At 41.3% G+C, this 15,339-nt stretch overlaps 1 protein-coding gene across 2 annotated transcripts in view; it reads right to left on the reverse strand.

Moving 5' to 3' along the window:
• Positions 1–15,339, reverse strand: part of smurf2 (SMAD specific E3 ubiquitin protein ligase 2) — a 72,205-nt gene that overhangs the window by 12,347 nt on the left and 44,519 nt on the right. For both annotated transcript variants that reach the window (XM_059347629.1, XM_059347628.1), the window contains exons 8-12: positions 15,124–15,338; positions 12,689–12,773; positions 7,564–7,722; positions 7,385–7,438; positions 2,174–2,375 (exon numbers count right to left, since the gene is read on the reverse strand). In XM_059347629.1, the coding sequence (XP_059203612.1) occupies positions 2,174–2,375; positions 7,385–7,438; positions 7,564–7,722; positions 12,689–12,773; positions 15,124–15,338 (715 nt within the window). The remainder of the gene's footprint in view (positions 1–2,173; positions 2,376–7,384; positions 7,439–7,563; positions 7,723–12,688; positions 12,774–15,123; position 15,339) is intronic.

The following is a 15,339-nucleotide window of genomic DNA, read 5'->3' on the forward strand; positions in this document are numbered from 1 at the left end:
GCTCATTTAAAGTGGATTAGGGGCAGATATAATAAACACAGCCATAAGACTATAATAACACAGCCAGGTTCCACTATGCCCTGCAGATCCAGCAGACAACAGAGACGTGCTGCAGGAGGACGGGGAATGTCTTATCTGCACTGAAAAGTACACATAAAGACAGGTCTGACAGTCCACCAGCTAACACTTGCCCGTTCACTCATAATGTAATGCTTCAGCTGGTCTGGAGACGCTATGCAGTTATGTCTCGCGTAACCTCAGGACGTCCTCTGCTCCCTCCCCTCCCGGCCCACTCTCTCCCTCTCTCTCTCTCACATTGAGATCAGCCAACAAAAATGTCTTCGTTCAGATTAACAGACGTGGCTGTTCCAGCACATTCCAGTGCATATTTTATGAGGGTCATGCAGTCTGTTGCAGGTGTTGTTGCTCTGATGAAGGCCCCGTGCCTGCTAGATGCAGGAGGAAAACTTCCCAGCTGAGACGATACTCATCTCAAACAAGAGGTCTGCTTTAGATTTGGAACAGACTGCCTTCACACATCATAGATAACTGCGTGTGTGTGAGAGAAATCATTCTCACAGCCAAACTGCTACGGGCAATGACCTTTATGGGAGTAGACAAGAAAAACCTTCAGGGAATGTTTAACATAACTTGGGTGCATCAATAAATTATTTTTACAATTACAAGCAGCTCTACGAGCACAAAAGAATGAGATATTGTGCTGTTTGCTTCTCTTATGCTGCGTTTCCACTGCATGGTATGGCACGGTTGGACTCAACTTGACCTGCTCCGTTTTGGTTTTCCATCAGCAAAAGTTGTGTAATACCTGGTACTTTCTTTGTTACCTCCTTGGTCAAGGTTCCAATACTAGATCAGAGATCATAGATACTAGGTCATATTTGTCATGTGAGGAATCAATCATGGCTTCCCAGTTGCATTAAAGAGGATAGAATTGAATGTTTTTTACAGGTTCTGGTTGGTGCAAATTACTTATATATTGCACAATTTTAAATAACACATGTAAAATTGACTTATATTGATGAAATATCACAATTTTAAGCTTCTATTTCGTTGCATTTTGTGATGGAAGCTCTTGTTATACATGATCCGTTCAAGGACGGTTGGAAAGTTAAGAACCCAAGGTTCGTGTCTCTTTTTAAAGTATCCATCATTAACTGTGCATTTTGGTGATTTAAAGGGGAAAAAAACATGCTTTTAAAAACCCCATGCCAGGTTTTGGGGTCACTTATTTTCATAAAAAAATGGATATAGTGGGAATTTGAAAATAAAGGTGATGATATGTATAACTATTTTCAGTATTGATTGATCAATTAATCAATATATAAATATAGCATTACAACCTTTCCAGCTGGCATTATGGTATAGAGTCAAAATTAATTATTTTGGACCTGCTTTAGTAGAAGAAAAACACATGCCAAACTTTGGTCATTTTCAAGGTGGAGTGGAGTGCTGGCTTTAGTTATGCTTTTTGCTTATTATCCCAATAAAGGAAATTGTGAGTGCTTTTTATAATGGTCTGCAATACAATTGTATATCATCCCATCCCTTATAGCAACAGAGATCATTTTATTGACACCATTCCCAGATTTAAAAAAAATGTCAGCCCTCAAAACTGCAGCGTACAAAAAGGAAACATTGTTGCAGATGAAAGGACATGTCACGAAGGTGATGTCACACAACATCGCAAGGGCGATCAGCTGAGAGTTCCCCCTGCCCCTATGGAGAACTATCTGCAGTGGAAAATAAAACAAAGAAAAGAACCTGGTACCAGAGGTGAGTTGAATCGAGTCGAGCTGAACAATGCAGTAGAAACTAGGCAACAGAGGGCAAGAAGTGCACTGAAATTGTTTGTAAATGTGGGGACAACACAGAATTTCTGTTGTTTATTACTTACATTGCCAAATGTAGATTTGTTGGCTGGAGTGTTGGGGAAAATGAGAGCAGGTGGTTGTGCAATGGAGCAACTATTAGATCATTTCCATGTTTCTCTACCATTTTGTTATGCATTTTAATTAGTTTCACGCATGCTCTGGCTGTGACGACTGAATTTCCCTCTGGGTTAAATGATGTACCCATTTAATAACAAAAGGCTTCTCTTAAGGGTTTCACATGATATGAGGACATGACTGAGCTTGTTTCTTTCCATCCTCACCTCGAAGATTTCCTCGCGGGACACCTCGATGCGGCAGTGGCCCGCCTGAGGCTGCTGCTGGGACAGTTCCTGGCGGAGGATCTTCAGCTTCTGAACAAGGTCTCTCTTGTACTTGGGCACCGTGAGGCACTCTGCCTCCTCTGGGAGCTGACCGGGGGACACCAGAGCCTGCTGGGCCTGATCCTTCAACTGGTTCTGACGACTGGAGGTAGACGACAGGGAGAGAGAGAAAGAGCGGCATGGGAAAGTGGTGAGAGAGTGGAGAGTGAGAAATGGGCCAAGAGAAAGAGACAGTAAGACACAGAGGGAAGATGAAAGACAAAAATTGTAAGTCTTAGATGTACCAATACCAAACACAAACAAGCTTACCACTAGTGAGAAAAAATAAACAAGCACTTGCACAAAAACAACAAGAGGAACGCCAAGAAACTCAAAGCAGAGCATTCTGAGAGTGAGAGTTCTTTCTCTGTCCTTTGCTGACTGCAGAGCACGAGGAGTAAACACACTGAGGTCATCTGGGAAGCACATCAAGTCAAACAGCTGCCTCGGCCCCTCACAGACACACACACAGACGGACATAGGTGGAGGTGGGATTAGTGGAGGTAAGACACTCACTGGCCCCTAACAAACCCACACACACAGCTTCCTCTCTCCACCTCTCCACCTGGCAGAGGCCTGCTGGTCTCACACACAGATAGCTCAACTAAATTAAGGCGTTCTACGAGGGAGCAGCAGAATATGACCGAGGGAAAAAAACTGCAAATAGATTCTGTGTTCCTTTTGACTCATCATGTACACTTGAGGTAACGAAGGGTCACCGAGGCCACCGCGAAGAGGCATACTGGGAAATTTTACAAGTTCAAAAGTTTGTTTTAATAGACGGAGTTCAGGCCCGGTCTTAGATAGAAATTTATAGCATGTACTGGACTACACATCCAAAACAAATTGTGAACACAAAATATACCTTTCCAGTTAATATGGCAAATTGTTGCTTTTTTCCACACATCCAGCAGATTTAAAACAACATTAGTATTTATGTGGAGCTGTGTTTTGGACCTCCAGATGAATGCAATTCTGATATACACCGGTCTCCACCAACTCCTTGGGGAAAAATTGGGCTCCCTCGCTGCTAAATGCTCCACTATGTTCCCCAGCTTGTCACTAACAGTTTCTGTGTGCTGTAAGTAGACTCAGACTGTCCCTTTAGTACAAGCGAACGCTAAACAAGATGTCTTCAGGGGCCCTCACCAAAAATGTTATAATTGAAAACACGATGTGAAAGGGTCAGAGTTCTGATAAAAAAACACATCACCCAATCAACACAAAGCCATATTATCAACTAGGGATGAGCGTTTGGAAGAAACCAACTCAAGCACCTATAACGTTAATGATCAATTAATCGCTATGTTTTCATACATACTCCAGTATGTATAAAAACATGCATACATGGTCAAAATAAAATAGATATATACATATAGACAGGACTATGCATAAGCCTGTTTTGATAACGGATGCTTTTATTTTGAAAGGACAAAAAGAGACTGACTGCTATAGTCCATAGCCCCCCAAAAAAGGCATGAGATTAGTTTTCACAGTAATTTTGCATATTCAAGTGTGTTTTGTGTTTAAATAAGTTTTGGATAAAATTAAACCTAGTAATTCATGCTAGCAAGGTTTGATACAGTAAGCTAGTTTTGCTCAAATTAACACTCAAACTGTAGCTTTATCAATCTTAATTCTCAGCTCATTGGCTTATTGACGTACGGCTGCAGAACTGAACGCTCGGCCGTGTTTCAGTTCAGTGATACTGATATGCAGTCAGAGATAAAGTTTAAAGAGTACACAGATAAGTTCAAAATTCCACGTGATCGACCAAATTCTTAACGACCATTACGTAATTAATTATTCCCATCCATATTACCCACTTCATCAAGTAGCCACGCTCTAAAGCATACACTACTTTTTTAAATTCTGAATTGCACCATAATTTTACATTGTCATCATACTAAATTGAAAACTAGCAATTGAGACCATGAACTCATTCAGAAAATGTTTACTGAGGTAATAAATCCTGTGAGACATAGGGTCATTTTTTCATTAACTTCTATACAATCAGACTTCTTTTTGCAACCAGTGAAGTCACCAGCTGCATGAAATTTAAAAAAATCTAAATGTTTTATGTCTTTTGAATTATAGCTAGCCTGAAAGCTTTAAACCATTTCTTTTTTTTTTTTTTTAACTGCTTCTGCTCTCTTCTGCTTTGAGTGTTCTAGCATTTCATTGAAACTGTTTTGATCAAAACTTTGCCTTTCAATTCATCTCTTGTAACGATCTTCTCCCTTTATTGGATTCTCAAAAAATGAAGCCAAATGTGAAAAAAAAGAAAGAAAGCAGCATCTGATGAAACATTTCAGACACGGTAACAGAAAAGCGGTTAACCACAGTATCAATAGTGTGGCTGTGAACATCATCTGCGGTTAATGATGACAGAGGTCTCCACTCTGGCACTGCATGGATGGAGAATACAAGTTTTGAACTAGGCGCTGTGTTCGGGAAGAAGCCTCAGAGGGCGGCACAGTAGGAAGGCACACAACACACACACACACACACACACACACACACACACACACAGAATCAAAAGAGCCTTTATGGAGCCGGCACTAAAGGATTATTTGCACAGTGGCCTTTTGCACTCCGGTGGGGGGTAGCAGGCATGCTCGGCCCCGAGCTGGGTCATAAACACCAGACTCTAGAGTCGAGCACAGAGGGTGGTGGAAGCATACACGTCTGTCTGTGTGCATGTGGTACAGATATGTTGGCTGTAACACTTAGTGATGCCAAGGTTAAAATAAATAAACTCAATGGAGAAAACAAACATCGTGACAAAATACAGCCTGTGACTGAAAACTGCAACTCTCCAGTATCCGCCCTATGACTTGCATTCTCCTCGACCACAATGACAGTTTCTCCTCATCTAACTGACTGAGTTTGGTTTCTGGTGTCTGCCCGGCAGAATCCAGTTTGGCTTTGCAATCACTTCCTGCTATCCCAGAAAGCCACAGGGCCCCATAGGACACTCGAGACCTCCTCTTGAATCCCTTTATTTCCTGCAGACTAGACTCAGAGGGAGGGAAGGTAAGGGAGGGAGAGGGGAGACAGGAAGGGCACTCTCCCGACAGCACCCAAACACTGCAGACAACTCAGAGGGTGGGAGAGGAGACGTAGAGCATCTCTTCCTGCACTTTCACCCATAAATCAAACATTCCTGCTCTTTCTCTCGTGGTTGCAGGCCCCTGAGTTCTCTCTTCCCTTTCCAGCTCCTGACTGAAAAGCAGGACTCTGGTGCATGTTACCTGAAGATGCTCGCTGCAGGGACAAGTCACTGAAATAAGGGCAATGTTTTTGCTACGAAACAAATCAAAAACATCTGTGAAATGACAGTTATTTATTTCTCATGCAACTGTGCAGAGGGCAGTCATGCAGCCAGGTCTTAAAGCCAGACAAGGATTCAGTTACCTACTGAACAGTGACCTTGACCAGTCAGGGGCTTAAAGATTGCAACATCATAAGAGAAATATTACTGGTCTGGATGCTCAGGCAGTGTTTTTAGCAAATAAAAAAGGCAATAAACTATAACTTTGACGGACATATATATATCTAACATTTCTAAGGGATGACGGCACGAGGGGTGAAAATTTCTAAAATCCCTGACTTGATAAAAGGCAGATGTCTTGATGGAAATCCATGACGACTGATATCTTTTCCAGAGTTTTGTCACGAGCTAGAAAGCCACTCCAAAGTCAAATTCTACTAGCGGCAGCTTCAGCTAGGACAGAAAGTATCCTAAATAGATCATCTATTAAATGGTCAATGTAATTAGAATGGATTGAGGTAGGCTCAGGTTAAACCTTACTCATGCACTATTTATGAACAAGTTATTTCACAAGTCTCAGGCCAGGATCCCTGTCCTTGAATGACCAGGAGATATACGGCATTTTATAGCCCAAATCTAACACTTTATGTTCTTTTATACAAATGTACTAAAGATCGGTCGGCTATTTTTCATTTCAGAGGCTGTAGTGGGCTTGAACGCTACAGTAAAGATACTTGTAATGCTGAAATAAGGCTTTTAAGTTTCAGTGAGAGAGAAACTGATCCTGTTCAAAGGCGGCTAATGACAACTGCATGACATTAATAACACTAATACATATAAAGACACCAATCTTTTTGTCTTTGGATGTGACATTACAAAAACACCCCACTTCCTGGCTTTGATGTGCACTAATTATCCTACCAGAATACATATACAATGGGAAACCAATGCATGAGATTTTCACACATCTGGGCATAGTCATGCTTATGACAGAATTCCTACATTTAAAACAAATGTGGCGTGCCAGGCTACATTTTTATAAGGCCATAGTTGAAAAAAAGCAAAACGAATACAAAATCTCAAACACGTTCTTTGATCCATCAGAACAGGAAAAAAAAAAGAAACCCGATCTCTCCGTCGATGCATTCCGTCTCTCTGCACGGAGGAGGAATGAGGTCAGGCGGAGGAGGCCCACCAAGGCACCCGTACACTGCTCCACCTTTGAGGAGCAAGGACCTATGGGTAATTTCTATGGCTATCGCCGCACAGTATGTGTTTGAACAGCTGCACAGGGGGAGCCATTCTGAACACGTGCGTCCATGCACGCAGGCATGTACCAAGCACAGAAGCATGCACTAACACACATGAACCTACACAGATGGACACACACACAGTTCATTCATTGACTTGGGCATCAAATTTATGCTCCGTTTCCTGAATGTAAGACGCTCCTCAGCCACAGACACAGCAGCCTTGGTTTCCACTCAGCTATCTGATGTCTGGCCAAAGCCAGCTTTGTGACGGATTGTGTGCTAAAACGCCTTTATGATCAAAACCTCTGCGGGACTGAGGAATTTGAATTTTTGTGAGGAAAGAAACGCTGTGCACTCCCCCCACAGCCTATGTGTTTCTGTGTGTGTGCGCACACAGACGTCTGCTCAGCAGAAGGGCTACGCTGACTGCTGAACCTCTACAGGTGGTGAACACACCTTGGCACAGGATCCCACTGTAAAACATCGACTGAGGGGGAGGCAAAGTGAGTAAGTCTGTGAATGTCTGAGAGAGAGTGTGTGTGCTTGTGTGTGTTCCAGTCTACTGGCAGGAAGCCTGAACCTTACCTGACATTCTGACTTTCGATGCCTCCTCGAGAACCATTGGGGCTTGGGCTTGGACTACAGACACAAAAACAAAAGACAGAAAAAATAAATCTCTCTGCTTTTATACTCTGCTTCTTTTATGTAGCGTCTAATTTATTTCACTGTACAAGTTTCTGGCTGGAGGGGACTGGAGTACTCACTTTAGGACTAGATGCAGGTTGGCGGAGAGGCGTGGATCTGTGAACTGCGTGGTTCGGTTGTTGTGGTCGACAAAGTAAACTCTCCCGGTGGCGGTGTTCCGTATCTCCCATCCAGGAGGCAAAGGACCCAGTTCCTCACAGTTCACATTACTCAGATCTCTGAAAAGCAGCAGAAGAGCACACAATAAAGTTCAAGTATGCAGGAATTTACAACCCTTATTCCAAAAAAGTTGAGGCAGCACTGCATTAAAAACCCACATGATTGTCTAAAGGACGTCACTACATGGGCTCAGGAACATTTCGGAAAACCGTTGTTGGTAAAAACAGCTGCAGCTACAAGTGCAAGTTAAGGCTAAAGGACCATCCAGACTGTTACCAGCGCAAAACTCAAAAGCCAGCATCTGTGATGGTATGTGGGCGTTTCAGTGCCCATGGCATTATGGGTAACTTTCACATCTGCGAAGGCACCAGTGGTGGAAGAAGTATTCAGATCCTTTACTTAAGTAAAATACTAATACCACACTGTGAAATTACTCCACTACAAGTAAAAGTCCTGCATTCAAAACTTACTGAAGTAAAAGTAAAAAAGTATCAGCATCAAAATGTACTTTAAGTATCAAAAGTAAAAGTACTCGTTATGTAGAATGGATCCACTCAGACTGTTTTATATTTTCTAAATATATTATTTTTATATTATTATTATTATCATTGTTGGGTCATTTATGTATACAGTGTTTTACTGCTGTCAATGTAGGGCTCATTTTTAACTATTTAATATACTTTATGTGGTTTAATTTATAAAGATGCGTAATCATGTTAAATTGATCATGTTTTTATGTTAAATCACAACCTGAAAAGTAACCAAAGCTGTCAGCTTAATATAGTGGAGTAGAAACAACAATAGTTGCCCTTAAAATGTAGTGAAGTAGAAGTACAAAGCTACAAATGTGAAAATACTAAAGTAAAGTAAAAGTACCTAAAAATGGTCCTTAAGTACAGTACTTGAGTAAATGTACTTTGTTACGTTTCACCACTGGAAGGCACTGTTCATTTAATGCTGAAAGGTATGTACAGGTCTTTGGAGAAACATTTGCTGCCACCCAGACAACATCTTTTACAGGGACACCCCTGATTATTTCAGCAAGACAATACCGTGACACATTGTGGACAACATACACATGTTCCAACTTACGGGTACGAGACTGGCCTGCCTGCAGTCCAGACCTGTCTCCCATTGAAAATGTGTGGAGCATTATGAAGCACAAAATACAACAATAGAGGCCACGGACTGTTGAGCAACTGAGGTCATCTGTTAAAACTTTAACAGTTACTGAGGGTTGTAAAAAAGAAAAGGTGATGTAACACAGTGGCAAACACGCCCCTGTCCTAACTTTTTTGGAACATGTTGCAAGCTTTAAATTCAGAATGTAAGAGTGTACATTTACAATAAAAAACAAAGTTTACCAGTCTGAACATTAAATAGTGTCTTTGTAAAGTTTTCAATTGAATAGATGCCCAAAAGGATTACACAATGATTACACTTGGTTTTATTTATGTTTAAGACAGCATCCCAACCTTTTTGGAAGCGGGATTGTAAGAAAAATAGAGGCAGCGTAGGGTGGGACGGGAGAAAAGAGAGACAAAGCACACACACATCAAATTCTAGGTATAAAACATACCAAAGCACTGACTAACTGGACTCAGGCGGACAGCAAGATTCCGAGATGTCTGAGAAATCACTTTTATTCTATTTTTCTTCTTCCTCCCATCTAAATTATTTACTGCTGCCCTGCAACCCCTTTCAGCTGGACTCCATGGAGACGAAAAGGTTCAGAAATTACAGCAGGCTCGCTGTGCTGGCGCGGACTTTTCTGTTTTGCAGTGTTGAAGCCAAAAGGGACCAGAGCCTCACAAGCGATGAGAGCTTGGCAGCTAAGCCATCTGCTAATGTTGGAGCTGTCTGAGGAGCACCCGGTGGAGGTGTGGCGTGACCAATAGCCTCCTATCAAGGGCAATAAAAATATCATCTATCACTCACATACTGATAGAATGCAAGCAGTCAGGCCAGGTATTATAATATCAGTCATGTTTTATCGATAGCGTCTGGAGTGCACTGATGCTTGTCTTTGCACATGCACATTTAGATCTGTGTGCGTGTGCATTTTTTGGGGAATATGGTAATCAATAGGACACACATGCCTGACTGAGTATTGCCCAAGAAGCTCTGGTATGGCTGATTGAGACCCGTGTGCTGCTGGCCATGTGTCCCGGGAGTGAGGCCTTTCAGCACTCGTGCCAGAGGAGCGAATCGCTCGGAGCCCCGTGACATGGGTCTTCTCACAGCATGACAGCCTCATAATCGGCTGCAGGTTTACGGCAAACTACAAGGAGACCAGGACTAAGAGACCATGACACAAGCTGTGTGTAATGTCACTTATGTTATGACGGCCGGTAAATTCAGTAAGACAATAAGGAATGATAACTGATCTAAAGCTGTATTTCCACCACATGGTATGGCACGGCTCTTTCTTGGTTTTCAAATTGCAGAAGTTGTGGACAGTACCTGGTAGTTTTTTGGTTCTAATCGATACGAGTCGATACTACAAGTTGGAGTTAAAGGTGATTGGTCAGAGACAATCTTCACTTGTACAGACAGAACTTCCTGCATAGACCAACCAATTTTAATTTGCTAAGTGACAACAATGTCTTTATTCACTGCAGAAAGATTTTTTAAAACGCCAGCCTGTAAAACTACATTTAATATATTTATTGAGTTTGATAGCCCTCGCTGGCCAAGCTGCTCACACAGGAATCAGATAATGAATCCCTATTATGCTGGATATATATATATATATATATATATATATATATATATATATATATATATATATATCCTGAGTGACTTAAGTCAAGATTTACATAAAAAACATGATCAATTTAAAGTCGTGAGACATCACTTTTTAAATTAAACCTGATAACAGTATAATAAGTAGTTAAAATGTGCCCTAACTTGATAAAAAATTAAGCGCTGCTTACATAAATGCATCAATACAAATAATATATAAAACAATCTTAGTGGGTCCATTCTGCATAATGAGTACTTTTACTTTTGATACTTTACAACTTAGAACATTTTGATGCTGACACTTTTTGTACTTCAGTAAGTTTTGAATGTAGGACTTTAACTTGTAGTGGAGTAATTTCACAGTGTGGTATCAGTACTTTTACTCAAGTTAGGATCTGAATACTTATTACAAGTGTGTGTGTCTACGTTTGTTTGGAGCGTTGGTTGTTCACGTCAGCAGATATTAAAGTTGCATGGCGGCAAGATGCAATATGCTCATGAATGGTCGGGGCAGTACTTGACTTTGCAACAATTTATGGGCCAAACATATCATCTACAATGGCGCCGCAGTCAATTTATCTGCCATGATGTCATACTTAACAATGCATTAACGTCCTGGAGTGGTAGTTCTATACGATGAGTTTGGTGGTGTGCTCTCTTGGTGAATCCTCCTGTGATACACGTTGGTCATAGGCAAGTATGTGAACAATTCCATTCAAAAGGCTGGTTATTTATCTGAACACACGGTTAAAAGAAGGGCTGGGCGGTATATCGCTATTACAAGTTATACCGATATATTTTAGAAAGAGATATGTAGTTGAGACAATACCGCCATACCATTATAGTCATTTAGCATTCTGGCATACTGGTATCATATAAAACTAGAAGGTCTAAGAAACGTATAGGCACCATGCCAGATGTGCAAATTTAGGCTATTTTTTTTGTTTCATGGTGATTTTTAAAGCGGTTATATGACCTCTGATGCATGTTCCTAAGGGAAAAAAACACTGAAATGTAGAGGTATTTCAGTTAATACCTACCCTACAGGTTTATGATGATTACTTGTGACATTGAGTTCAAACTAAACACTTTGCACGCTGCACGTTTTGTTTAAAATACCAATATATATCGTATATCGCCATTCAGCCTAAAAATACCAGGATATGAGTTTTGGTCCATATCGCCCAGCCTTAGTTAAAAGCAGGTATATCTCCAGTGAATGAGACATACATTAAAAGGAGAAATTTAGAATTGGAAACGGAAACTGACCACGATTGATTCATGAGCAATTATATTGATGGACTGCTTCAATGAGTTGAACTCATCTATACTGATTCTTATTCATTTCCTCTATGAAGCTCACTTTTTTTAGTTATATTTAGAAGGACAGTAGGTTTTATTGTGGATTATAAACACTGTAGGGAATTAATTTCTTTGTTTTTACTGGAAAGTGTGTCTGAACTCCCCCTCAGTGTCCGCTGTGGCTGGCAACTTGAGAACACGATATAGAACAAGCCACTAAAACATACGCCATACACCACGCTGCACAACTGACAAGATGCTCTGTTTGGTAGCTGATGAAAGGATTTAGTGAGTGTCGCATTGAAGACAATGTCACCAACATTGACTACATTGACGGGGTACTATCTATCTGCAGTGGAAAACAAAATCTAACCCTCCTATTATGTTGCGGGTCAAATTGAGCGATTTCAAAGTTTAAAAATCTAAAAGTAAATAGTTAAAGCATTTTTTTATTATAAGAAAAAATAATTAAATACATTTTTTTTAAATCAAGGTAATTTAAAACCATTGTATTTTATATGTAGGTCTTTCCAATGTACATAAGAAAGTTTTAACATACATTTTTTTAATGAAAAATGAGAATGTGAATTATCCTCATTGAACCATGATTTGTGAGAGTTAAAGAACACCATTGCACTAAATATTAATTTAAATATTTAGTAATGGAGTTATTAAACAATGCTTAATGGGATTTTTTAGTTTCTGACACACTTTTGGATAATTAAACATGCCCCGGGTCAAATTGACCCACCAACATTATTGCCGTTTCTGAGAAACGAACTTAACAGGAGGATTAAGAAGAAAAAAGTTCAGGCGAACTATGCAGAAATTAGATCAATTTCCAAAGTGTGCATTTTATTCTTATTAATATTGTTAGTTTTAGAGATTTTACAGTTTATATGGTGTATAGTAAAAGGTGTAAAACATGCAGTGTGTTGTGTTGTTTTCCTGATTTCACAGATTGTGTGGAGGACGTACCTTGGTACTCTGGGGTCATGCCACGTGCTGACACCTGTCTGAGTGTGGAGAAAGTACACTTGGCCTTGCTGCGTGGTCCTCTGCTCTGTAACAACATGTAAAACGGGATTCAGTGATGCAGATGTGGAGATCCTTGGTTATACACTGATGTGAATTTAAATAAAAACAGAGGAACTACAACATTCTGTCTACATTTTTTGCATCAAATATTCAAAATAAACAGAAACATTGTTTAATTCATGTGCCACATGCAGAAAGATTGTGTTTATAATGTGTCTGTGTAAGAGAGAGATCACACAGATGGAGATAAAAGGACTGCCTGAGTCAGTAGAGATCCCAACAGGCAGCCAGGAGGAGGCAGAGGAGGGAGGAGGGGAGGTGAGAGACGGGGTGAAGAACATAGGAGAGGAGAGGAGAGGAGAGATGAGGTTGTCTGACTTTTGAGTTGGTGAGCTCATTCATCATCGCCTGACAGAGATATTTCCACGAAACAGCGTGCCAGAGAGCTCCTCTCTGGCATCCCTTTGGACCTACCGCCCTGCTTTAACATGCATGTACACATAACCTTCCAAACCCACGGCCGCCACGATGAGTGCACGATATATGTTCCACACAGGGTGACATACTCGATCTTGGCTGGCGTGCGTTCACATGAGGAGAATCAGACGTGCTGACAGGTTTTATAGTGGCTGCCCAAGAATTAAGAAAGTATGGACAGGGATGGAGAGAGTGAGAGAGATGGGAGAGAACCTCCTAATCTGAAGGACTGAGAGCAAAGATATGATACGCTTCCATGGCTCCAAAACCCTACAGAAGATTTTACTGTGAGGATAAACAAAACTCCCTTGGGCTGTGTGGGGGATCGCAGCTTGTGTGTGTGTGTGTGTGTTTGTTTTTAAATGAATGCGTCTGATTGTTTGACTGTGTGCAGAAAGGAGAAGAGGGGTGGGGGGGTGGGGGGTGGGGGAAGAGTGAATGGCTGCCGCCAGCCTTTAACAGCCGGATCAATTCAATTAGATTGTCTAAAATGGAGCCAGTATTTCAGGCTCCTTGTGTGGAGCTGCAGCGTCATCAGAGCGGCGCTGGACTGAATGAGGACACAGATTAGCTGGGTTACTGAGCCCAGTGTTGAGCAGGGAGGAGGGCAGAGGCGAAGCAATTAACACAACAGCATTACAACGATGACACGATTCATAGTGGAAGTAGAGATGGCTTTCATAGAGGATAAAAACCTCCAGCACGCTCTCATGCAATCAGAATATTAAATATTTATCCGTCTCAAGATACAAAAGGCTGGACATACAGTATTGATAGCATAGTGCTGTGGTATCCACACAAAAATACATCCCTGTCAGATGAACTCAAGCATCACAAACACAAACTACTACAACAGTAATTATTTTAACTCTCTGGATGCCATATTCTCTGTTTAATTGTTTTTTTTTTTTTTTTTACTATTTATCATCGCCAAAAGCAGAAATTATCATCTGCTTTTTAAAACCTTCACCGTTCCTTGAACAAATCACATCTGAAGAACACTTCAGTCAGGACAAAATGACCAAATAGAAGCTTATAAAATTAATATTTCACCAAAATCACTTTATTCTGCATGTCTCATTTCAAAATAAACCACTTGCACGAAGCAGATCTTGTAAAAGACTATACAGTTGCGCTCCTAAGCACAACTATAAAGCCATGACAAAGTCAAAAATTCGGTGAAACTTTTACTCAACTGCAGACTGTTTACACAGAGCAGAGAGGAGAGGGCAAGAGAGGTTGTAAAGATGTAAAAAATTCAATATGTATTGCATTTGGAGCGCAACTTATTTTCCCAACATTGGTAACATTATTGGAAAAAGGGAATTGGAAAAATGTTGTATATAGACCGACAGTGAGACAGACAGAGAGAGAGACAGAGAGAGAGAGAGAGAGAGAGAGAGAGAGAGAGAGACAGACAGAGAGAGAGAGAGAGAGACAGACAAACAGAGGGACAGACTGAGAGACAGACAGACAGACAGACAGACAGACAGAAGAGAGACAGACAGAGAGACAGACAGAGAGACAGACAGACAGACAGGCAGACAGACAGACAGACAGACAGACAGACAGACAGACAGACAGACAGACAGACAGACAGACAGACAGACAGACAGACAGACAGACAGACAGACTGAGAGACATATTATTTCCCGCACTTTTATAAAATATACATTTGTCTTCAGGCTGAAGCTTGTAATAATGTGTTTCTATCTCACCATTTTCATTCAGATATCTTTAAGTGAGAAAAGCCCTTAGAAAGTGGCTGTGCTGTTTTTTTCTTTCCATGAACCTGCTTGGGGTTTAGAGGGTTAATGAGGGCTCAGCAATAAGGCTAGTTGATGAATGCACAGCACACACAATATATACTATATATAGTACACTGGCTTCCCACTAACCATATCCCTCAGGGAGGTCCGGGGGTGTGTGCAGGTGGGTTCTGCTCATGTAGTTGCGGTGTCTCTGGGAGCGGACCCGCCTCTCTTGAGCCCTCTGGTCGCCTTCAATGGGCGGCAATACTGTGGTGGGCGTGGCCCCGTTCGTGCTGATGGGCGTGTTCTCGTCCACGATGCAGCTGAGAGGCCGGCCGGGGCTGGAGTACTCTGATGCGGGCC

Source organism: Centropristis striata, chromosome 13 (assembly GCF_030273125.1).
Source record: "Centropristis striata isolate RG_2023a ecotype Rhode Island chromosome 13, C.striata_1.0, whole genome shotgun sequence".
Lineage (NCBI taxonomy): Eukaryota > Metazoa > Chordata > Actinopteri > Perciformes > Serranidae > Centropristis > Centropristis striata.